Source organism: Molossus molossus, unplaced genomic scaffold, assembly GCF_014108415.1.
Source record: "Molossus molossus isolate mMolMol1 unplaced genomic scaffold, mMolMol1.p scaffold_m16_p_2, whole genome shotgun sequence".
NCBI classification, from domain to species: Eukaryota; Metazoa; Chordata; class Mammalia; order Chiroptera; family Molossidae; genus Molossus; species Molossus molossus.
In genome coordinates this window covers 147,013,309-147,040,188 of record NW_023425355.1, presented here as the reverse complement: position 1 = coordinate 147,040,188, position 26,880 = coordinate 147,013,309, and the positions used below count along the sequence as shown (strand labels likewise).

The 26,880-nt window shown below is 49.1% G+C and overlaps 1 protein-coding gene across 1 annotated transcript in view; it reads right to left on the bottom strand.

Moving 5' to 3' along the window:
* Positions 1 to 26,880, bottom strand: part of PRKX (protein kinase X-linked) — a 50,265-nt gene that overhangs the window by 8,382 nt on the left and 15,003 nt on the right. Inside the window, exons 2-4 of the mRNA XM_036271718.1 lie at positions 20,259 to 20,427; positions 12,447 to 12,710; positions 2,252 to 2,371 (exon numbers count right to left, since the gene is read on the bottom strand). Coding sequence (XP_036127611.1) covers positions 2,252 to 2,371; positions 12,447 to 12,710; positions 20,259 to 20,427 — 553 coding nt within the window. The remainder of the gene's footprint in view (positions 1 to 2,251; positions 2,372 to 12,446; positions 12,711 to 20,258; positions 20,428 to 26,880) is intronic.

Below are 26,880 nucleotides of genomic sequence, written 5' to 3'. Positions count from 1 at the left end.
AGCATTTTCTTCATAGAGCTCAACCTAAACAACCTACCAATCATAATAACCAAAAAATAAAAAAAAATAAAAACCAAACAGGCAGGATACTTAGCTACTTAGCAGATGAATTTGAGATTAGCAAAAATATGAAACAAAACCATGCTTGTCACTGAATATTTTTAATTCTATGAAGGACAGCTATTCTTCCATTAACATCTTACGTGTGCTCGTCATTGACATTATTATTCTTTTGGGTAAGTTTATACATAGACATAATTGTAGCCAAAGTATAAATGAAATTCTAATGCTATTGTTTCCTTGTCCATTATGCTAATAGAGTATCAGAAACATCCTATTTTCTAATACTATAATAGATTCTGATATCATAAGATGTCTTATTTTAATCATATCCTGATAACTCTAATGATTTCTATAATAGTCCTGATATAATCGTCGTTACGTATCCGAATGTATTCTATTTTAAAGATTTGGTATTAAAGTCCATGACTAATATTATGTTCCACAGGGTACTCTGTTGTAATTTGTATTGAGTAGCAATATTGCCTGCTGTTATATTTGTAATATCATATTCCCTCCTAATAATAAAATAATACAGACAAAACGGGGACCCGCCTGCATTGGACTAAATTCTCGTCAGGCAACACTGCCCTCTAGCGGTCAGTAACGCCACAGCAGGAAGGCGTGCGGCTGGGGCCTGGTCACCCTGGGTGTTATTTCCAATCATTGCATCGTGTTGATGGGTTGACTCTCTGCCTCATGTATTTTAACTTTTGTTGTTGTTGTTGTTTGGGAACTTCCCCGGGCTGGAGTGTAGAGTAGGGAATGTGGTTCCGTGTGAGTTGCTAGAGATATTTGAGTCAAAAGTAGTGGTGAATTCTAAAGGATAAATAGGTAGATACATAGGTGGTAGAGAGCATTGGTAGGTAGGTAGATGGACAGATGAGTGGATGGACGGATGGACAGATGGATAGATAGATAGATAGATAGATAGATAGATAGATAGATAGATAATAGATTCATAGATAGATACATAGATAGATGGATGGGTAGATAGATACATAGATGAATAGATAGACAGACAGACATATAGACAGATAGATATAGATAGATTCATAGGTAGATAGATAGATAGGTAATAGATAGATTTATAGATAGATACATAGATACATAGATAGATGGATGGATAGATAGATGAATAGATAGATAGACAGACAGACATATAGACAGATAGATATAGATAGATAGATAGATAGATAGATAGATAGATAGATAGATAGATATAGATAGATAGATAGATAGATAGATAGATAGATAATTGCTACATGGATGGATAAATGATGGATGGATAGATGAATGGACATTGAATAAACAAATAGGTAAACAGAGGTATAAACAAACAGATGATAGATGGGTGGATAGATAGATAAGTAGATACATTGGTAGGTAGATAATAGGTAATAGATGATACATGGTGATAGATAGAAAGAGAGAGGTGGGTGGATAGACACCGTAGATTGGTAGGTATACAGATGATAGATAGATATATAAATAAATACATAGATAGGCAGATTATAGAGAGATACCTAGATACGTACACAGATAGGTAGCTAAATAAATGATAAGTAATAGATGATAGAAATGATAGATGGATATATAATATATACATGAACAGAGATAATCGAAAAATAGATGATAAATTGATAGACAGACAGACAGAAAAATAAATACAGATTTTCAAAGACTCCACGCTGGCCACACCATCCATGCAGAAAAATGCCTCATTCCACTTTTCTTTCCAAGTGCATGGGAGGCGTGGGTACAAATCTGTGGACTTTCCCTGCATCTGACAGGTACAGAGCCGTGTGTGTCTGGGATTCGCCGTAACTAGGAGTAAAGTCAGCGTGTCGGAGGCTCAGGGCAGGGGACACAGGGAGAGGTGCCTTACCCAGCTCCCCAAAAGTCCACGCAGAAGGTGAAGACGATACCCACAGAAGAAAGGGGGGCATTTAGACACGGGTCAAAGCCCGACAGATGTGCCCAGTACCTGTTCGACAAACCGGGCTGTGGTTTCGCTTGTAGGAAGCCAGCTCCATTATTGGGGCACCGCCAAAGTCAGCAGTGCAATTTGCAAGGGAACTGTACCCCAAGACTTTGCAAGCTGAATGCACCATCCCAGGGGTTCACAGAGCAGGGCAAGGGAGCAGGACGGAGAGTGTGACCCCCAGTTTCCTCAGAAGCCGTTACTCACCCCGAAAGCATCTCAAATATGAGGATCCCCAGGGCCCACCAGTCCACAGCTCTGCCGTGGCCCTTGCTCTGGATGACTTCAGGTGCCAGATACTCGGGCGTCCCGCAGAGGGTCCAGGTCCTGGGGCGGAGAACAGAAGGCACGGGTCAGCGGGGCTGGACAATGCACGGGTCCCTGTTAGAAGCACCGAAGACCTAGGTGTCTGACCACACCTGAAACTAATATAAAATAATGGTGCACACCTGCTGTCATCGGAAAATAAAATAAAATAAAAATCCCTGACTTATACAAGTATTTGATTATTATATATATATATTAATGTTTCAATTACAGTTTACATTCAATATTATTCTGTGTCTGTTTCAGATTAGCAGCATAGTGTTTAAAAAATCATGTACTGTCCGGCCGGGGTCCAGCCAGTTGAGCGTCGACCCTGCACCAAGAGGTCGCCGGTTCGATTCCCGGTCAGGACACATGCCCAGGTTGTGGGCCCGATCCCCAGTGGGGAGCATGCAGGAGGCGGCCAATGTTCTCTCTCATCGATGTGTCTATCTCTCTCTCCCTCTCCCTTCCTCTCTCTACAATCAATAAAGGAAAAAAAAAATTTAAGAAAAAACAAAACACATACTTTCCAGAGGCCCCTATGTCTTACGTTACGTACCTCCCAATAACCACTGCAAATGTAAATATATTAACTTCTCCAATCAAAACACAAAGAGTAGCAGAATAGACAACAAAACAAGACCCATGTATCTGCTGTATACAAGAGACCGGCCTCAGAACAAAACAAAATAGAAATCTATTTCAACATGTGTATTCATTGGGTAAAATAATTGCGAAAGGTGACTTTTTTGTTGTTAAAAAAAATTAATGACTGTGTTGTCAGAATGGGCAATAAAAACAAAAACATGAACACACACACACACAGAAAAACACCAAATAAAAAAATCATATTCCTTCGCGGGAGAAGCATGAACACTGGATGCTACATAGTATCTTAGCTGATTACAACGGATACAGTATCCCCGCCCCTTGGATCAAGACGGCAACATTGTCTCAGCCGACCTCTTCCCTTGCAAACACCATTACCCCAATAGAGTCTAATTTGCGATCTGTTATTCCTGCTGCTTTTTGCTCCCGGAACCCACGATGCCTGCCGTCCCAGAAAATGATATTAAACAGGATGAGTGAAGCATCTCCTCAATAACTGTCTCCGTGCGCCCCGTAAGGACCCCACAGCTACTTGATGTGCATAAATCAGCAAGTGCTTTTGCTCCGTGGGGAAAGGTACCGCTGTCTTTTCCACCTGCTCTTGCAAAGGTTTGAAGGGTTTGCAACGCTTTTGTGGGTTCGTTGTCCATTTAATTGCACCGGAGGCCTCTCTCATTAAGGGGCATGGGAAATTGGGGGTTTAAAGGGGGCAGAGAGAGGGCTTCTGGGTGGATTTTCTGCGCAGCTGAGCCATGATTTGCAAAAAAAATTAGCCTCTAGCTCCACCTAGAGGACAGCTGGGTGAACAGCCAAGAGGGACCCAGAAGGATGGTGGAGTTGTCTGATTATTTGACTGGTAATTATTTTTTTTTAAATTGGGATTCTCCCTTTTCTGTACTGCCTTGGACTGTCTCTTTCTCAGAACAGATAGGGGAAACAGTTCCTTTCTTCCCCTTATAAAGAATTATCTCGATACTTAAAAAGAGCTGCAATATTTCATTAACATCTACAGATTCGAGATGTTCCTGTTAACATCTTTAACTTTTAGGCTCTATGGAAAAATTAAAGACTGACTGAATTTTCTCCTACTTTGTATAACGGGACATGAAGAATTTTGCTAACAACCTCTCACCTGGAAAAAGATAACGAAGGTAGAAATGTCTAGTTGTAAGATTCATTGCAGCATTAATCAGAATAGTCAAGATATAAAAACAACCTAGCTCTCCATGGATGGGTGAATGGATACCAATGCTATATATATATATACACATACACATACACACACACACACACACACACACACAATACACACAAAGGAATATTATTCAGCCAGGAAAAAGGAAAGCCTGCCATTCACAGCAATATGGATGGGCCTTGCATTCAATACGCTAATAAGTGAACTAAGCCAGGCACAGAAAGACGAATACTGTAAAATTCCTGCTTAGATGCAGACTCTAAAAGAGTAAAACTCGCCCAGCTGGTGTGGCTCAGTGGTTGAGCATCGACCCTGCACCAAGAGGTTGCTGGTTCGATTCCCGGTCAGGGGACATGCCCAGGTTGTGGGCCTGATCCCCAGTGGGGGACATGCAGGAGGTGGCCAGTCCATGTTCTCTCTCGTTGATGTTTCTCTCTCTCTCTCCCTCTCCCTTCCTCTTTCTCTAAAGTCAATAAAGAAAAAAAAAACATTTATAAAAGAGTAATACTCATAGAAATAGGGGTGGTGGGGAGGAGAAGATGTGGAGATGTTAGTTGAAGGGTACAACCTTTTGGTATAAGATGATTAGATTCTGGGATGTAATGTAATCTAAGGTGACAGAGCTTAAAACATTGTATCATAGACTTGAAATTGGCTAAGTTCTCACCACCACAGAAGAACGGTAGCTGGGTGAGGTGATGATGGGTTAACGAGCTTGATTGTGACAATCATTTCAGAATGTGTATTTAATCATTAGACTGTACACCTGGTAGCTCACCCAGGTATGTACCTGGGAGCCCAGCTCCTGGTTGATATTAAGAGCAGGTGGAGGTGACCGCAGGTAACTCGACCTGCCTCAGATAAGGGGTCTCCGCTTACATTTGGAGAGCTGGGTTTATTTTCTGGCTCCCCCCTACGGTAAGGGGCCCGGGCTGTATACATTTCCAGTTTGCAACTTGCTCAGGCAGCCCGACCTCTTGCTCGAGGAGAAGATTCCCGAAAAGGCCTGTCATCTTCTGGGATTTGCAGAAAGTCAGACTCTGCTGTAAAGAGCTCCAGACTGCAGTAAATATGTGAAGACTAACAGCCCTGGTGTCCCTGACAGACCGCCGCTTGGTGGAGACTGAATTATCCATGAGCCCGGTCTGATCGCCTTGGGCTCATTTGGCTCTTGGAGGGAACACAAGGTAACAACACCCTTCTCAGCTTGCTCGCTGATACTTGTTCCGCCCGGGCAGGGATGCGATCCAGTGAGCCCAGGGGAGACAAGATTCTCCGTGAAGGAGAGACGGCCAAGCTCATGTGTCCTTAATCCCCACCATTGCCTTCCACGTCATCCGTAGGGGGTGAATGGTGCTCCCCCCAAAGTCCTAAACCGCAGACGCCTGTACTTGGGAATAGGGTTTTACAGACGTAATCGCGTTAAGATGAGGCCGTACTGGATTGAGGTGGGACTAATTCAATGACTGGTGTCCTCATGAAAAAAGAGAGAGAGAGACAGAGAGGAAGAGACAGAGGGGGGAAGCCTATATCACGTGAGAACACACTGAGAAGGAAGTCACCCATAATCCAGGAACGGAATTCGATCAGGGTTTGGCCGGCACCCCGATCGTACAGTTCAAGCCTCCAGAATTCAGAAACAAACATTTTTATAAAGTTAGCAATTCTATGGGGTTAAGATCCCACTGTCATGGCCTCTTTTAACTGTTATTGCCTCCTAAAAACATTATCTTCAAATACAGTCACATTGGGGGTTAAAGGTTTGATACATACATTTTGGAGGGACACAATTCAGGGCATAGCAAAGGTAAAGATGGTATTAATTATGATGGTGATGATGGTGGTGATGATGATGGTGATGATGATGGTGATGGTGGTGATGGTGATAATGGTGATGGTAATAATTATGGTGATGATGGTGATAATGATGATGATGGTGATGATGGTGATGATCATGGTGATGATGGTGATGGTGATGATATGGTGATGATGATGATGGTGAGGTGATGATTGTGATGGTTGTGATGGTGATGATGATGATGGTGATGATGGTGATGATGGTGATGGTGACGATGGTGATGGTGATGATGGTGATAATGATGATGATGAGGGTGATGATGATGAGGGTGATAATTATGGTGATGATGGTGATGGTGATGGTGATGGTAATTATGGTGGTGATGGTGATGGTGATGATGATGGTTATGATGGTGATGATGGTGATGGTGATGATGATGGTGATGATGATGATGATGGTGATGGTGACGATGGTGATGGTGATGATGGTGATAATGATGATGATGAGGGTGATGATGATGAGGGTGATAATTATGGTGATGATGGTGATGGTGATGATGAAGATGGTGGTGATGGTGATAATTATGGTGACGGTGATGATGATGATGATGATGATGGTGATGATGGTGATGGTGACGATGGTGATGATGGTGATAATGATGATGATGAGGGTGATGATGGTGATGATGATGGTGGTGATGGTGATGATGATGATGGTGATTATAATGATGATAGTGATGGTAGTGATGATGGTGAGGATATTGATAACATTAATAATAATGATAACGACAGTGATAATGAGAATATAAATTATGGTGCTGGTGATGATGATAGAGTCAGAAGCACCCCTAGTCTCCTCAGTCACAACCATGTGCTAGAATGTGTTGGAAGGAAATACTTCCCCACGAGCAGATTTAGGCAATCTCACCAACAACTCTATGTCACACACGAGCCAAGCCAGGCATGCAAAAGCAATAACAACCCAAGCTCACCAGCTCAGCCGTCTCATGGGCCCGACCGAGAAGACGAGTCACCCCAGAGGCTCCTCTCTTTCCTACCTGCTGCTTCGTGGTGCTCCTATCAAGGAGACTCTCGCTCACAGAAATAAATTTGGCCTGAAACTTGGAAGGGACTAGCCCTTGGCAGCTGTGGAAATGTGGCAGGACCCCGTGTTTACTGACTGAAAAGCGATATTTAAAACAACAACAACAACACATTGGCCCTTTGTCCTGGAAATATCAGGGGAACCACCATGTAAAATATATGCTTGTCTATTCCTAAAGTATATGAGACCAATGCAAAGCAACAGCGAGTGTCAACTGTCATTGAAAAATAAACAAACAAATAAGCACAGGCAGCCCTTGAGGTCACGAGCACCCCAGGTCATGGCTTTGAAAGCCCCTCAGTAAAGAGAAAGAAGGAACCGGGCATCTCATCAGAGACAGCATTTCAAGGTCACCCCAGGGCCGATGAGGGCAAGTGGATTGTTTGGGGAGAACTGCTACTAAGAAGGGGAGGAGGGGCAGCCAAGGGCGAGAAGGTCACCGTTTGGCCGTTGTCAGGGAAAGCGAGAGCGTGGCCACCACCATCGCTGAACCCTAAATGCACAGACGCATTGATGGGAGTAATCATGTGAACGAGGGGTAACAGCGGGACCCATTGAGCAACCGTGTCCCCTCACTTAGGGCCGGTCAATGAGGGCCCAGATGCCTCTTGCTAGGATGCAAAAGATAACGTGGGGGGAGACCTTGGGTTTGATCCGGCCCATAGATGTAACCACCAGTTTGCAAGACGTAGGAGGGACAGGAAACAAGAAAAATGAGAACGCGAGGCGGCAAACCATCGAATTGCAGATTGCAGGGCTCCCCGATGGGGCAAACAACCCAGGTCCTTGTCAAGTGTGTGGCAAACAAGGGAGAAGAAAGGTTCGAGGTGAACTTTATGGGTGAAATAACGCTGAGGGAGGAATCAACCCAATGCCACGTGGACCTGGGTGAGCTTCCCCTCGGCAGGGAAGAAAAACACATCTTGGTGACATTGGGGGGGGAATTTGCCTGTGGAAGGGGTGTGAGAGGATGTTCACAACTTTTGTCTTCAGTTTTCCAACAGACAGGATGGTGGGTGTTTGCTTTATTGATTTCTTTATGTAAAATAATCCCAGAAACAACATCAGAGGAGTAGAAAGATCAAATAAGGGGACAGAGATCTGATATGTATGGAAGCTGACTGATAGGTCGCCAGAGATTCAATGTAAGTAAACCCTTCTCTCGACTTTAAAAAAAATTTGTTTTCTTTATTGATTTTAGAGTCAGAGGAAAGAGAGGGAGAGACAGGGAAACATGGATGAGTAAGAACATCGATGGGCCGCCTCCTGCACGCCCCCCACTGGGGATGGGCCCACAACCTGGGCATGTGCCCTGACCGGGAATCGAACCGGGGACCTCTTGGAGCAGGGTCGACGCTCAACCCCTGAGCCGCACCAGCCTGGCTTGTCTCTCTACTTTTGTCTGTGTTTGAAAATAATAGGAAACAACTGAAAATAGGGGTTTAGACGTGATGCCTAGCGGGAGGCCAGAAACAAGAATTCAAAGACAGTGTTCAATGTAACATCCGAGTGTATAAAACAACAATGGAAAAACTAGCAACGACCTTTCAGAGACGAAGAAAACTGTATCAGCAAAGCAGAGCTAGTTATTCTCTTCATGCAATCCAATAAAACAGCAGCCGTGGCTCCTTTTAGTCATTGTGGAAAATAAACAATCATTCTACTCTGTCCCCAAATCTTTCAGCAGGTTTTGTGCGGAACATAGTACGTAAGGTAGCGAGCTCCCATAAGGCTGTCGGCTGATTGCTCAACAGAAACGTTGCAGGCCGGACGGGAGCGGCAAGAAATATTCAAAGTGGTAAAAAGCAACGACCTACAAGCAAGAGGACTCTATACCCTGCAAAGCTGTCATTTAGCATCGACGGGCATAGCGAGAGTTTTCCAGACAAGAAAAAGCTAAAGGAGTTCATCCCCACCAAACCGGGATTATATGAAATGTTGAAGGGTCTTCTTGAAGAAGAAGAAGAAGAAAAAAAAAAAGGTAAAAAATAGGAACACGATGATGGCAATAACTACACACATATCAACAATGAAATCTGAACATAAAATAAATGAAGAAGCAGAACAGAAAAAGACGTATCGATACCAAGAACATGATTATTACCAGATGGAGAGGTTTGGGGAAAATGGGTGGAAAAGGTGAAGGGATTAAGAAGCACAAATCGGTGGTTGCAGAACACTCATGTGCATATAAAATGCAGACTAGGGAATATAGTCAATCATATGTTAATAACTGCGTATGGTATCAGATGGGTGTGACCTTCATTGGGATCATAACTTAGCAATTTATGCAGCAACGTCTAATCATGGGTGTACACCTGAAACTAATATAACATTGTGTGTCAACTGTAATTAAAACTTATTTAAAAATGGGGGGGAGTGTGTATGCAAACCAGTTTCATACGTGCATAAGAAACATCACTCTGAGAAAACACGAGTTTTGTAAAATCAAGTGAGAAGAGAGAAAGTCTAGACAAAGCTTCATACATGACGTCCCCGTGAGCAAATAAGTTCAGACGGTGAGGAGGGTATTTCGTCACCACATGCTCAAATATCTTCCACCTCACGCCGTGAGCAAATGTGAGAAACACACTTCTCCAAGCGGTGTGTTCAAATATATGATTCGAGAGCAAGCTCTCTGTTCTGTCTCTTTTGTGTTGAGCTGTGGGGAGCCCAGGGAGCCCCCCAGCATTCGATGTCTGGGCACAAACCCTGCCTGGTGTTTGAGTCGTCAGCCAGAAGGGTGGCCGTCACCCTGGGCTTGGGACAACGCCCTCGCGAGGCCTGGCCCCGAGCGACACTCCCCGTGATTAGGGAGATGACGTTGTGTTTGCAAAAGCGATACATCAAGATCCAACCAATTCGTCCAGTGACTTAATTGCTGCGTGTTATACACTAACCTGACTCCAGTCATTTCATCTTAAATCAACGTGATGCATTTTCTGGGTAAGAACCTGGTTTTGCCCAACTTCTAATCAAGTGAACTTGTGAGCAATTTGTGTCTGCGTCGCCGGACTCGGACTTCGGAATGAAAGGAATTAGAAATAAGCCAAGGATACAGGTGCCCTAATACCAGGTGCTGCCAGCAGGGGGCAGCATCGATGTTCTAAATCCTACTTGAAGGCAAAAAGCAAAAACCACACCAAACCAAAGTCCTCCCTGCGCTATGCAAAAATACCTTGTTTTTATCGGCTTTGCTGTTGGCAGTGTAATTAATGAAATTTTATATGGGAACACTTAACTGCATTCGAAAAAATTTGTAGGATGGCCCCTTTCTACAAAGTAACAGACAGATGAGGAATTTGGTATAAAATTATCCCAGCCCAGCCGGGGTGGCTCGGTGGTTGAGCGTTGACCCTGCACCAAGAGGTCGCCGGTTCGATTCCCGGTCAGGGCACATGCCCAGGTTGTGGGCCCATCCCCAGTGGGGGGCATGCGGGAGGCGGCCAGTCGATGTTCTCTCTCATCGATGTTTCTATCTCTCTTTCCTGTTCCCTTCATTTCTCTCAAAAATCAATAAAGGAAAACAAAACAATAACAACCAAAACTGCCCCAAAGCACAGTTCCCATAAATATAGATATTTCTACAAGAGCAGGAATACAATGATCCCCTTACCCAGGTCTGGATATGAACCACTGAGCACCTGTATCTCCTGAGCACTTGAAATGTACTGAGGATCGGACATTTTCATCTCATTTTATTCATTAAAACAAACAAACACACACAAAAAAACATGCAACTTTTTCGATGATATTCAATGCAGTTACTAAAAAAGATGTAAGTGTTGTGGGGGGAGCTAGAGGCCGTGAACGGACTTGAGCGACTGCAAAGGTTACGGATCCCGTATTTCTGATGCAAATTTAATGCCCCGTCGGAGATGCCCAGTGAGGATCAGGTCCACCTTGGATTTCAAACACCGCGGAGCAGAAATTCACGGCGACCCTCCCCCCCTTGACAGGCTACGTTAGTGAAATGATCGGCCTCTGTTTTATTTTATAAAACCACATGAGCCCTGGCCGGTTGGGCTCAGCGGTGAGAGCGTCGGCCTGCAGACCAGAGAGTCCCGGGTTCGGTTCCCGCTCAGGGCACGGACCTCGGTTGCAGTGTGTCCCCGACCCTGGTTGGGGTCGTGCGGATGGAGACCACTCGATGTGTCTCTTTCACGTCGATGCCCCCCCCCTCTACCTGAGGATAAATGCACAAACAAATAAAATAAATGCAAACAGATTACTTGAAAACCTTAAATAACACACGAGGTTATTTGTACCGGACGAGGCTGTGTGGGGCAAACAGGAAGGTTAGAAGGGAAATTACTAGAACTGTGCAGAGCAACAATGTTGCGAACCTGGGTTCTGATGGCCCTCGCTCTGTCTCCAGCTCTGTCTGGGTTTGCCAGCATTTAGGGTCCTTGTGCACCAGGTGGTTTGCTGGGGCTCTTGGGGATATAAGAAAGAAGGCCTGTGTTTTATTAGGGAATACAAACGAAGGGGAGAAAACATGGGCGTAGAACCCAAGACAGTTTCATCACCCACTTTTACACATTCTCTTCCTCATTTCTTCGCGGGAAAACTCTACAAGTGCATTAGACAGAAATGTTTAGACCCCAAGAGAGGCCCCCGGAACTTCCCGTAAGGGGTCGTCCTGGCTCAGATGCACAGGATTTAAATTAGAAAAAGTGTTTCGTATTGTAGTTAATGTGGTGGATCACCCTGATCGATGTTTGGATGTTGCACCAAACCTGTTGGCCAGATAGAACGGCAGGGAGAGAGGGGGGAAGAGAGAGAGAGAAACATCGATGTGAAAGGGACACATCGACTGGCTGCCACCCGCACGACCCCAACCAGGACCGGGGACAAACGCAACCGAGGTCCGTGCCCTTAGCTGGAACCGAACCGGGTCTCTCTGGTCCGCGGGCCGACGCTCTAACCGCTGAGCCAAATCGGCCAGGGCTGTATAACGTTTTTAATGTACTGCTAATGACCATACATGCATAATGATATTATTCAGCCAGAAAAATGAAACTGTGCCCTGGCCCGTGTGGCTGAGTGGATGGAGTGTGACCCATGGACTGAGAGGTCCGGGTTCGATTCCCGGTCAGGGCACACGCCCGGGTTGTGGGCTCGATCCCCAGCAGGGGGCCTGCAGGAGGAGGCCCATCTATGTTTCTATCTCTCTCTCTCCCTTCCTGTCACTAAAGTTAATAAATACATATATTTTTTTAAATGAAAGCAACAAGCATTTGGGGCAACACGGATGGACCCAGAAGGCGTGCCCGACAGAGAAAGACAAACTCTATGTGATCTCAGTGATATGTGGAGCCTGAAGAAGAAGAACCTCCGAGAGCGGACAGGTGGCCCTGGGGTCCCCGGGGCTCACGCTCACTTACTTGTCCACCAGCTTCTTGGCGAAGCCGAAGTCGGTGAGCTTGACGTGGCCGTCCTTGTCCAGCAAGATGTTCTCAGGCTTCAGGTCCCGGTAGACGATGTCCTTGGAGTGCAGGTACTCGAGGGCGCAGACGATCTCCGCCGAGTAGAACAGGGCCGCGTAGCTGGAGAACCGCCCCCGGTTGCGCAGGTAGCTGAACAGCTCCCCGCCGGGCACGTACTCCATGAGCATGTACAGGAAGCGGTCGTCATGGCATGTCCAGAACCTGCGAGACACGGCTGCTGACCCCGGGCTGCGTGGGGAGATGCAGGGCGCGGGGCAGGGCAGGGGCGGGGATCGGGCACGGGTGGGTGTTGAGACACGGTGAGCACAGATGTCAGGATGTGCGCAGGATGGACACTGGGACACAGGTGTGCACAGATGTTAGCATGTGCACAGGATGGACACTGGGACACAGGTGTGCACAGATGTTAGCATGTGCACAGGATGGACACTGGGACACAGGTGTGCACAGATGTTAGCATGTGCACAGGATGGACACTGGGACACAGGTGAGCACAGATGTTAGCATGTGCACAGGATGGACACTGGGACACAGGTGTGCACAGATGTTAGCATGTGCACAGGATGGACACTGAGTCACAGGTGTGCACAGATGTTAGCATGTGCACAGGATGGACACGGAGTCACAGGTGCGCACAGATGTCAGGATGTGCACAGGATGGACACGGAGTCACAGGTACGCACAGATGTCAGAATGTGCACAGGATGGACACTGGGACACAGGTGTGCACAGATGTTAGCATGTGCACAGGATGGACATAGACACACAGGTGTGCACAGATGTTAGCATGTGCACAGGATGGACACTGAGTCACAGGTGTGCACAGATGTCAGAATGTGCGCAGGATGGACACTGGGACACAGGTGTGCACAGATGTTAGCATGTGCACAGGATGGACATAGACACACAGGTGTGCACAGATGTTAGCATGTGCACAGGATGGACACTGGGACACAGGTGTGCACAGATGTTAGCATGTGCACAGGATGGACATAGACACACAAGTGTGCACAGATGTTAGCATGTGCACAGGATGGACACTGGGACACAGGTGTGCACAGATGTGCGGACGGGGCCCTGGCTCAGTCAGGGAGGGTGGGACCCCTTCTCAGCTCCTTGTCTACAAAGCCACCACAACAGAGTTGAGTCCAGGCTGGTGACCAGACCCCTGGTGGCCCAGCCGTGGCCACAGCAGCACGGTCCATCTGTAAGGACACCCTGTCTTCGGTCCACATCCCCTCCTTCTGCACCATCCTGCTTGGTGTCCACCGTGTCCCACCCCACCTCCCTGGCCCCACCCAGCAGACGACTCCCTTGTCGTCGATGAGCCTCGCTGGAGAATTCACACTGCCCCCCTCTCGCTACGATCCGAACCTCCCTGTGGAGTGTCCGTGATGCGATAGATGTCATCAATTTGGGCCAAAACATAGGAATGGGGACTGGAGAGGCGTTTTGGCTTCTTCCGTCGCTTGTGTTCCTTGTGGGAGACGATGAGGAGAAAAAAAAGGAGACGGGTTTTTAGATTTTTGTTTCTAGACTTTTGCTTTTGCAATGGAGATGGAGAGAGAGGGTGAGCACGGTCAGGACACGGTCTTCCTTCCTCCTGAACTTGCAGAGAAACAAAGGAGCCACCTGCAGGACCGGTGGAGACGGAGCAGACCCAGGCAGGGGACTTGAATGAGGACCTTGAGCTCTGGCCTCTCTCCATGAAGGTGTGAATCCCTCTAAGCGGATCAGAAAAGGTCGTTTCCACAGTCGTGAGAAAGATACGTCCTGCGGGTGATGGACGCCGAGCTGTTTCTTCCCTGACGTGCAGGACAAATGTGTAATTCCCGGTGGGGGTGACGCCCGCTGGTCTGCTACCGTGCGGTGGGTCTGGGGGCTCAGGCCCCTTCCGTGGGCCTGCACACTGGTGACAGGGAGAAATCGTGAAGCCCAGGTGCGGGGGCTGCGTCCGGAAAGGCAGAGGGACCCCATGTCCACGTCAGCTTCGTGCGCGACCCCTCGGCAGGTGCGCTGGGCTGGGCAGCTTCGGTCCCCTCAGGGACCCCTGGTCAAGCTCGGAGACAGGCTGGGTGTTACAACTGGGGCAGTGGGGCAGGGGGAGCCCCTGGCATCCAAGGGAAGGGGCCCGGAGGCTGCTGAGCCCCCCACAGCACTCAGGGGACCCCCATCCAGTCGCCCAGCCCCGGATGGCAGAGGGCGGAGGCTGAGAGACCTGCCTCAGCATGAGAGACGTGCTCCCTCTCTGGGTCTCAGTCAATCAATCTAGGATTCATCTATTTGTCTTCTATCAGCTATCCACCTATTCATTACCTGTCATCCTCCATGTATATCATCTATCATCTATCAATCCATCCATCTATATGTTCTATCAATCATCTATTTATGTATCTATCTATGTACCTATGTATCTATCATCTATCTATGCATCTATCTATATCTATCTATCAATAATCTATCTATCTATCTATCTATCTATCTATCTATCTATCATCTATGTGACTATCTAGTTATCTTTCTATCCATCCATCTATATCATCTATTATCTATCTATACATTGATCCATGCATCCATCTATATCATCTATCAATCATTTATCTATCAATCCATCCATCAATTTATATCTTCTATCAATTGTGTACTTATCTATCCAACCATCCATCCTTCTATATCTATCAATCATCTATCTATAAATCAATCGATTGATTGATCCATTCATCCATCCATCCATCCATCCATCCATATCAGCTATCTATTATCTATCTATACATTAATCCATCCATGCATTTATCCATCCATATTTATCTATCAATTATCTATCTATCTATCTATCTACTTATCTACCTACCTACGCATGCATCCATTCATCCATCCATATCATCTATCACTCATATGCCTATACATTCATCCACCCATCCATCCACCCACCCACACACCCATCCATCCACCCACCCATCCATCTGTGCCAGTTGTCTCCAATCAAGGACAACGTCACCTCTGGAGAAGTTTGGGATAACATCTAGAGACATGTTTCCTGGTCACCATAGCAGAGGGCGTGTTACTGACCTCAAGCCGGTAGACACCCAACTACCTGGACAGAACAGCTCCCCCCCCGGAGAATCACCTGCCCCCAGGTGTCCTCAGGGCCAAGACTCAGAGCCCCGATCTGGGTGCAAACGTCTGTCAGACGCCAGCCATCTCTAAAGGCAGAAGGGCGAGGGGGGCCCTCACCCCTGGTGACCCATCCGCCTTCCCCGCGGTTAGAAGCAGGAAAACGCGCCCCGGGTTCCGGAAACGGTACAGACAGCTGGTGATGCCGAAGTGACCGACATTTAGAAGAGAAACAGTGACCAGCTGAGGGATTTTATTTTTATTTATTGACTTTAGAGAGAGAGAGAGGAAGGGAGAAGGAGAGAGATGGAAACATGGATGAGAGAGAACATCGACGGGCCGCCTCCTGCACGCCCCCCACTGGGGATGGGCCCACACCCTGGGCCTGTGTCCTGACCGGGAATCGAACCGGCGACCTCTTGGTGCAGGGTCGACGCTCAACCCCTGAGCCACACCGGCCGGTCTGCAGCTGGGGGATTGAAGACATTCTTCACGGATGGTGTTTTCCTACTAAAACAAGTCCCTCGTCATGTGGTCCTGGCCACATGTCACGTCCCACCCACGGGCGGGGCTGGCCAGGTACCTCGTGCTGGGGCATGGTCCCCACGGTCAAGGAGGCTGGAGCACACTGGGCCGACCTTAATCCCCGTTTATGAACAGATCTGCATTCTCAAGTGATAACACAGAGAAAAATCCCAGCTGCTACGAGTCCATTATAATAGGAGCCCCATAATCCAGGAGTTATGGGCTCCATTATGTGCCCGCAAATTCATAGGCTGAACCTTCACCCCAGGACCTCAGATGGGGCTGCATTTGGAGACGGGTCTGTGAAGAGGTGATTTAGGTAAAATGAGGTCCCTGGGGTGGCCCTGACCCCACAGGCCTGGGGTCCTCATAAGAAGAGGAGGTGAGGACACAGATCACACAGGGGCGCCCCCGTGAGGACACGGAGCAGACAGCCGTCCACACGCCCCGGAGAGAGGCCTCCGGAGCCACCAGCCTGCCCACAGCTGGGTCTCAGACTCCAGCCTCCAGACGTGGAGAAATAAACATCTGCTGTTTAATCCCCCCCAGTCTGTGGTCCTTTGTGAAGTCACGAGCAGCAAACTCATTTCCCACACTTTTTGGACAAAAGACACCCAGAAAATCACGTCACCGGTAGGGCTGCAATTCCTCCACAGCGGACAATAATTTGCCCAGATCCTCAGCATTTCACGACACCCGTGGACACCAGGGTGCGCCTTGTTCCGGGTGCTATTTCATTACTGTGGGCAAAGAAGTCGTGACCCCAATCGGCGGAGAGATTTTTAAATCAGTTCCCGCCCCAAACTGCAATTGCAACTCAGAAAAATGTTGCGGTGATCGACTCATCCCACGGAGATTGAGTGACAAGAGAAAATGCGTGTCTCTCGGACGCATCCCCCGTTGGACATGACGTGTGCAAAGACCCCACTGGACGGGGTCCTCCAGCTGGGAGCTGAGGGGTAACAGGAAAATCAAGGTTGTGTAAAAACTGTCTGGTTGTGGAGCGACCAGGAGCAGAGACGTCAGACTCCTTAAAAGATAAAAACAGACGGATTCGGATACTGGGGGTCAAACTCTATGTCATCGAAATGGCAGCTGATGGACTTTGTGATGCAAACAACTTAGGTACTTGATGGAAAAGCACACAACAGCGTGGTGGTGTGGCTCAGGGGTTGAGCGTCGACCCTGCACCCAGAGGTCACCGGTTCGATTCCCGGTCAGGACACATGCCCAGGTTGGGGGCCCGATCCCCAGTGGGGGGCGTGCAGGAGGCGCCCCATCGATGTTCTCTCTCATCCATGTTTCTATGTCTCCTTCTCCCTTCCTCTCTCTCTAAACAATAAACAAAAATATTTTTTAAAAAAACAAAAGCGCACAATATAGAATGCACGTCCCCTGGACTCAGGAGCCCAGCGCCCGGATAAGAGACACCCCTGTCGGCTGCCCTGCCCGGAGGAGGCGGACGACCTGGCCACAGGTGTGGTGGGCGACCTTCTGCCTTTCCAGGAACCTTCTCAATGTGCACACGCTCGGGCTTCTGTCCGGGGACTTGGCCGTGAACACTTCCCCACTCCAGCCCCATGGAGCTCTTCCTTGGGACTTTAGGATTTTTGTTTCATAACTAACATTGGGGTTCATCCTTTGGGCTGGTCCAGGTCCAGGAGGTGATGAGGTTTGGATCACGTTTCTGGGGTGGTTGTGACAAATGACTGCAGACTGGGGGGCTTAAACCACAAATATTCACCCTCCCCGTCCTGGGGAGCAGACGTCTGAGACGGGGTGTCCCAGGGCCGCGCTCCCCCCGAGGCTCCAGGAGGGTCCTTCCAGCCTCTTCCGGCTCCTGGGCTGCAGGTGTCCCTGGGTGGGGGGCCCGTCCCTCCCGTCTCTCCTCCGTCCCCACGGGGCTTCTCCTCTGTGTCTGCGTCTCCTCTTCTGTCTCTTCCAAGGACCTGTCACTGGACGGAGGCCCCCCTGACCCAGGACGGCCTCCGCTCAGGCCCTTCACGGACCCCGTCTGCAGAGACCCTGTTTCCAAACACGTTTCCCTTCACAGGTACCGGGGGTCAGGGCTTGGACGTACCTTCGGGGGTAGGACAACATTTCAGCCACAATAGGGGTAGAATTCCCAGAACTGGGGGCCTTCACTCAGGATCCCGTGGGGGCCCCAGAACATCACGCTCATGACACCTGAACCCAGAAAGACGCAATGAGGGGAACCAGATGCACCGCGGCCCCCACCCATGCAGGGTCCCGGAGAGACTCCCACCCCCACCCCACCCTCCGTCCTGCTCCTTCTCCACATCCACGTCTAAGGCACTGGCTTGGACACTCGGTCCACTTGCTCCCGTCCCTGTTCTCCTAACGTCACCCGAGGTCACTGCAAGGACGTGACAGATTCGGGGTCTTCGTAGTCAGCCGCGGGGGCGGGAGACCCCGTGCGAGCGCCTGGTCGTCCTTGGGAAGGGCTCCAGGTGACCTTCGGTGACTCACGCCCTGCTTCTGCCCCAGGCCTGGGTGTCTGGGAAGTCGCACCACCTTTCCCCGAACACCCCTGGGACACTGGAGCGATAGCATCAAGGACTGTCTCCTGGCGAAAATATTTCCTGCAAATGCCCCGCAGCCTGGGGTCCTGTGCAGAAACAGGCGTCACCGGCAGTTTGTCCTCATTCCTGAAGGTCTACGACTTGCGCATTTTCTAGCCGTCCCTGCGCCGCCGGCCGAGTGCAGAGACAGACGTCGCTCCCGTCTGGGGGGTGGCGCGCGCGTGACCCATCATACCCTTTGCACCCCCGAGCGGAGAGGAGAGCAAGCAAGAACCAACCAGCTGCATTTCGGCGCGAGGACCCCGGTAGCTCCGCAAAGGGAAGGAGCACAGAAAGCCGACCGCGTCTCCTCTGCCCGGTTAACATGCCGCCGGCCCCCCTCTGGGACAGACAGTGTTTCGGGCCCGGAGGTTGCAGCGCAGGGGCTGTGGGTGGACAAGGTGGACCTCCCTGCACTGGGGTCCACGTCAGATGCTCTACACAGTGGGGGACACACCTGTGTCCGTGCGAGCAGGTGCGTCAGAGACGCAAGGCAGGGGCAGTGGGGAGGCGGGCACAGGTCAGGAGAGGCACATGAACGAAGCCTTGCAGGGGCCTGAGGTCCCCAGAGAGACCCTGGCGTGATTTCGGGGAGAGCACATCCCAGCCTCGACCACAGGGCACCTTCCAGGCCTGGTAAACGGACAGACGAGCGAGGGGAGAGGGACAGGGCAGACGGAAATGCCACCCTGATGTCTCTGCAGGACGCTGACGGATTCTGGGCACCTCAGAAATTCCCTGCACATTTCTGGGGAGGTCTCGGAGGCGGACCACCGCGGCTATAAAGGGGACCCGCCTTGGCAGGAAGTAAGGCCCGGGGGGGCCCAGACAGGGGGCGAGGCTGGCGCAGACACCCAGCGGACTGTGCCCCTGGACCTGAGGAGGAGCAAGAACAGGTCCCAGGGAGAAGTGGGAACCAGTGGGCGGTGCCCTCGGGTGATGGAGAGAGAGCGCCCCCTCTGGTCATTCAGATCTGACACCCGGCTGGGTCAGGACCCTAGTGTCCCCTGGCACAGAGCCCGAGAAAGGGCGAGTTTGTCCCCTGAGGGTCGTCACCTTGCACTGGAGGGGTCTGTGGGGCGGCTCGGGGGGCCCAGGAAGAGATGAGAGTGAACCCATCTGAGGGAATCACCTGTTCACGTTCTGCAGGGAGCTGGGGAGCCAACCCTGATGGGGGAGGGGAGCCAGCGTGGAGAGGGGTCGCAGAGGGTCTCAGGGGGACATTGAGGCCCGAGGCCAGCATTTCTAGAAGCGGCTCTGCTCTGGGTGGCCCTGGCCGGCCCGAGCTCAGGGCCTTTCCCGCGTCGCGTCCGCGGGATCCGAAGCAGAGAGAGCTCAGAAATGTGATGCCGCTGGTCCGAGGCTTTGCACGCACACGTCCACCGGCCGGGACGTCTCCGCCCGCTTGGCATCCCGGGGAGGGCGAGACCAGGGGAACAGGAGGAACAGACCCACCACGGGGGGCGCCCAGGGACGGACGGCGAGGACCCTCCGAAGGAGCGGGGACAGGCCCGGGGGGCGGACTCACAGTTTGACCAGAAACGGGTGGTTGACTTCCTTCAGGACCGACTTCTCGTTGTGCACATGTTGCTCCTGTTTCAGCCGGATGACGTCCGGGATGCTCATGACCTTCAGAGCGAAGAAATGCTTGGCCGCCTTCTCCCTGACCAGCTGGACCCGTCCGAAGGTCCCCGTCCCTGCGGGACGACAAGCAACGAGGTCAGATTGGGACTTGCAGGGGCCCGCGAGTTTCGCCGCTCGGGACTGGACCACACGCCAGCGTACTCTCTGTGCACACACTCACCTGCGACCTTCAACGGAACGCACTTGTCACACACACACACAAAGGTGACCGCCCGCCTCTGACATGCCCTTGGACGGGGGGAAAACTGGACGTGATTTCTGCAAAGGGATCATCTCACAGAAAACACACACACACACGAGCAACAGGAGCTGGATGGAAAGAAAAGCTGATGTATTTGTTCACCGCATCTTTTCTAGGCCCGGCCCTCCAGACCCACGCAGGGCGTGCGCCTGGCTGCGTGTGAGGCCCCCGACCCGCGGTTGCCCGCTAAACACGTGAGTCTTAATTTTAAAATTTGACACATGCTGGAATACAGTGATACGATGCTCACAGAAAGGCAGGACAAGTTAAAAATCGCAACCACTCCAAATAGGAAAGGGCATTAAACTCTGTATTTTTTTAAATCTGCACTTGAGGATACTTTCCTATTTATCTTCAGATACAGCGGGAGGGACGGAGAGAGAAACATTGACGTGAGAGGGACACATCAACTGGTTGCCTCCTGCGTTACCTGACGGGGCCAGGACGAACCGCAACCGAGGTACATGCCCTTGACTGGAGTTGACCCCGTGATGCATTGGTCCGGGGGCAGACACTATGATCATGAGCACACACCAGCCAGGGCAACCTGGGACCATTTGAATCCCAATCTCTCCTCCTCCCCAAACAACGTCGTCTGTCTCTTTCCACTTGCTCCTCCTTTTCTGAGCTTCGATGTGGGACATGGGTCCCACTAGTACCCCTCACACAGGCTGATGATCAATGGAAGAAATTATGAGATTAAAGATGGCCCGGCCACTGTGGCCCAGTGGACTCAGCATCATCCATGGACTGAGAGGTCCCAGTTCGATTCCCAGTCAGGACACAGGCCCAGGTGGCGGGCTTGATCCCTAATAGGGGGCGTGCAGGAGGCGGCCGATCAATGTTTTCTCTCATCAATGTTTTCATCTCTCTCTCCCTTCCTGTCACTAAAATCAATAAATACATATTAGAAAAATAAAAAAGATGGAAGAGAGGCCCCGGCCTGATAGCTCCGTTGGTTAGAGCATCATCCCAATGTGCATAGGTTGAGGGTTCAATTCCTGGCCAGACCACATGCAAGAATCAACCAACGGATGCATAAATGAGTGGAACCACAAATCAGTCTCTCTCTCTCTCAAATCCATCAATACATTTTTAAAAAATGGTGACAAGGAATTCCACCTAAGGTCAGAGAAGAGCTAATGTTGAAGCAGAGGAATGGACCTTTGTTTGGGGGGGCCTCTGGTGGGTGAATGGGTGAATGTCTCTCAAGTCCCTAGTGGTACAAGGAATCAATAAATGCAGACGAAGAAGTCGTCTGTCTAAGGGTGAGGATGTAAAAAACGGCCGACTAAGAGCGTCCCCCAGACTGCAAAAACGGCATGGACCTGATGAGAAGGAGGAAGAGGAATTCAGGGATGGCTTGAGAGGAAATAAGACCAGCAAAAAGCAGCCACACCACAATGAAACAATGTATCTCTTTTCCTCGTCACTACCATGAAACAATGTATCTTCTTTCCACGTGCTACAATGAAACAATGTATGAAACAATGTATCTCCTTTCCATGTGCTACAATGAAACAATGTATGAAACAATGTATCTCCTTTCCATGTTGCTACAATGAAACAATGCATGAAACAATGTATCTCCTTTCCATGCGCTACAATGGGACAATGTATGAAACAATGTATCTCCTTTCCATGTGCTACAATGAAACAATGTATGAAACAATGTATCTCCTTTCCATGTGCTACAATGAAACAATGTATGAAACAATGTATCTCCTTTCCATGTTGCTACAATGAAACAATGTATCTCCTTCCCATGTTGCTGCAATGAAACAATGTATGAAACAACGTATCTCCTTTCCATGTTGCTACAGTGAAACAATGCATGAAACAATGTATCTCCTTTCCATGTTGCTGCAATGAAACAATGTATGAAACAATGTATCTCCTTTCCATGTTGCTACAGTGAAACAATGCATGAAACAATGTATCTCCTTTCCATGTGCTACAATGGAACAATGTATGAAACAATGTATCTCCTTTCCACACTCAACATTGTACCTGGTCCCCAGCAAAGCGCATGGTTCTGCTCAAGCAAGGTGATTTTTCAGCATTTTCTATAAATCAAAGTCCCCAAGCTGTAAAGTCAATCCACTGGCCAACGGCCTGGGGAAGCAGGGGGTGTGGAGGAGCATAAGTAACCGAGCCTTTGAAGAGAAGTTTCCATCATGAATATTTTATCACCGCAGAAGTACACAGTGCTGGGCCCAAGGCACAAAATGTTGAGTAAGAAGCAGCACACGGCGACTGATTCGTCTTGAACGTCCAGTCTCATGAAAAGATAATTCGGGAGCAAAAATAGAAGCATCTGAGAAGAAGGTGGTTTGTGGATAAAACGGTGTGGAATCAGGTCAAAAAGAGACAGGAAGTAGGAAAAGCGCTTGGCAAAGAGGGAAGGGATATTGTTTCGGTGGGTTTTTTTTGTGCAGAGACTGACATTTCTATTGGGTGAAGGGCGTTCGTTTGGGAATTGGGTGTGTACTGCCACTTCTCATCAATGATTTTAGGCAAAATAATTAACTGTGCTGGGACTTATATATAAATCTTCTCTCCAATAACACAAAAGAATCACTATGGAGCATAGACAGTCTTCCCAGACAAGAAGATTCTAGCAATAGAAACAAGATTGTGTGCACTGATATGCTGTTCTCTCCCTGGTCCCTTTTGTCTTTCTTGGTTCTATTTCCTTTATTCTATTTTATTTCATATTTTTACGTAATTGTATTTTATTTTTTATCTCCTCTTGGCCCTCTTCCACCTCCACCCCCCCCCATCTCCACACCTTTTTGCTTCATCATTGGCCTCCACTATCCAAGTTAAGGAACCCCCTCATTTTGTGATGGTATTTACTAGACAATATTTTGTCCTTTTTAATATATTTTTATCTTTATTGATTTTACAGAGAGAGGAAAGGAGGAGGAGAGAGAAATAGAAACATTGATGAGAGAGAACATCGACGGGCCGCCTCCTGCACGCCCCCCACTGGGGATGGGCCCACAACCTGGGTATGTGCCCTGACTGGGAATCGAACCAGTGACCTCTTGGTGCATGGGGTCAATGCTCAACTACTGAGCCACACCGGCCAGGCAATATTTTGTCTTTGGAGCACTTATATTTGACTGACCCTCAACTGAAAGTTCTCTCTTCCTACATGAGCAGAACCTCAGCTATGAGTCAACAGATTTTTTTTATATGTATTTCTGCCTGTGAAGTCTTTTGCGCTTGGTGGGAACTGAGCTGTGAACACACAGAGTCAGGGCAGGACTTCGGAAGAGGCCTGTGGTCCCGGGGAGATGGGCTCAGGTCTGCAAAGCCACAGGCAGACTCCAGGTCCACACAGGCACACAGACGTAATCAAGGTGGACAACACCAGCAGCTACCGTTGTTTTTTTTAAATCCTCGCAAATGGATATTTTTCCATTTATCTTCAGACAGAGCAGGAGGGAGAGAGAGAGAGAAACATAGACATGAGAGAGGCACATCGACTGGCTGCCACCCACACGACCCCAACCGGGGCCGGGGACCAACTGCAACCGAGGTCCGTGCCCTTAGCGGGAACCGAACCCGGGTCTCTCTGTACCGCAGGCCGACGCTCTAACCGCTGAGCCACACCGGCCAGGATACCATATAACTTCCTTAATGTTTCCGTGTGTCAACTACTGAAATATTGAGTCCAGATCATGGTAAAATGCAAGTTACATGGATACATTAAGTGAAATGAATACACTACACAACGATCGCAGAATAAGGACGTTCTCATAACGGATGACACGGTCATTGCATAACTCAGGTTACAAATGACGGTGTATAAAATATCAATGTCCAAGGCAGTCCAACAAGCTGATTTTTTAAATATGTCACCGCACATACCAAGTATAGTCAGTTCATGTTCTGCTTTACAGGGGTGAAGCCTTGGAAAGGTATTTAAAGAGAGCGTGTGGCCGTTCTCCAATTCAACTAGAAACCACAGAACGGAGCACATGAAAAGCTTACATCGTATGGTATGTATATTATAGGTCAACGATCAAAATGCACCCCCCCCCCAAAAAAAAAAGAGAATGTGTGCTTTGAATAATGTCATGAAGATTCCTTTAAAAACTTGGACCAGCTGAATCAACTGAATGAAAATTCAGCTCCGGGGGGAAAGGGGTCAGGGTCAGGTCTGTCCACTTGTCTAGACATCTTAAACACACACACACACACATGCACACACACACACGCACACGTAACTCCCTGAACACTGCGTTGAATCCAGCAACATCCCATTTTACATGGTCTCGTCTCCAAATGGTGCAAAGAGAACAGACATTTCAGAAGGACTGTTTTCCTCTCTGCACATGATTTTGTCAGGTGTCCCCGCTCGTATCAAATAAGCAATCGCAAAAAGGAACAAGAAGCACAGGAAGTCTCCCCACACAAACAACGCTCACGGAGGTTGTGCAAGGGAAATGCCTGGCATTCCTGGGCCTCTGTCCGAGCGCGCGTGCAGGGTGTCCGTCTGCAAGGCAGCCCGGCCCCCGTGAGCTTCCTCTGTGAGGGGCGGCGGCGGGTCTGCGCACGCTCACACGCCAGCCGGGCGACACCTGCTGCATGGGGCCCGCACGTCGTGATGTCACCGTATCCCCCAAACTGCAAGAGGTGTAGTGTTCATGCTTGTGAGCAGGGTTTCTCAAGCTCAGAGCAACTGACATTTGGGGCTGGAGGGTTCTCTGCGGGGGGTGGGGCGGGGGCGCTGATGTGTCCTTGGCCTGGACTCACTGTATCCAGCAGCAACCCCCCCAATGTGATGATCAAAAATGTTTCCAGATGTTGCCAAGTGTCCCTGGAGACAGAGTCAGCGGTAGGTAGGTAGGTAGGTAGGTACGTAGGTAGGTAGATAGACAGACAGACAGATAGTCAGATATACAGACAGAGATAGATAGATAGATGATAGATAGATAGATAGATAGATAGATAGATAGATAGATAGATAGATGATAGATAGAAGATCAGTGAGAGGTAGGTAAGTACATAGGTAGGTACATAGGTAAGTAGGTAGGTAGGTAGGTAGATAGACAAGTAGGTAGATAGATAGACAGACAGACAGATAGTCAGATATACAGACAGAGATAGATATATAGATGATAGATAAATAGATACATAGATGATAGATAGATAGATAGATAGATAGATAGATAGATAGATAGACAGACAGATAGATGATAGAAGATCAATGAGAGGTAGGTAAGTACATAGGTAGGTAGGTAGGTAGGTAGCTAGATAGATAGATAGACAGACAGATGATAGATACATAGATAGATAAACAGATAAATACATAGATGATAGAAGATCAATGAGAGGTAGGTAGGTAGGTAGATGCATAGACAGACAGACAGAAGATAGAAGAGAGGTGATAGGTAGGTAGGAAGGTAGGTAGGTAGGTAGGTAGGTACATACATGATAGATAGGTAGATGTCACAGAGATAGATAGATGATAGATACATAGAAACATAGATGATACTAATAAATGATTGATGGAGCGCACAGCTGAGCAGACGAACGGCCAGAAGATACCTCGGTAGATAAGAGGTAAGTGCACAGACAGGACAAAGATAGACAGGTGTGTGTGTGTGGGGGGGAATGAACATCCCTGATGCTCAGGCGGGTCTCTCAGCCTCACATACTGACCTCGGGCTGCATGACCCTCTGAAGGGGTGTCCTGTGCCTGTGGGGTGCTGAGTCCCCACTGGCCCCCCACAAGGTTCAGGAACATCACTCCCCGGCCCCCCGGCTTCAACAAGATCATGTTGAGGCCTCGTGAGTGTGCAGCAGAAGCAGGGTCGCCCTCGGCTCCGATCCCCACCTTAGACAGAGCGTGGGGAAGGAGAGGTGCTGGGAGGGCCCTGGCATCTCCCTGTGCTGCTCCACCCATGAGCCACAGGCTCCGCAGAGGCCACGGATGATGGCAAACGTGGCACCTGCCTCTGTCTGGTGTTTCACATGGTCAGCGGCCACCACGGCTCACAGACGAGACTTTCCACCCTCAGCTCACACTCAAGTCTTAGGTCAACGGTCCACGGAGACACAGCAAACTCCACCGCCGACAACACGTGGTTTATGCCGTGCGTGTCACGAATATAATCACGTGGACCTTCTCTCTGACACTAAACAAAAACCACCACAAATACCACGGATGCCCACAGGGCTGGCCCCCATTTCACAGGGTGGGGGATGGTGATGGAAAAAGACCTGACTTGGGGTGGTGAACACACCATAA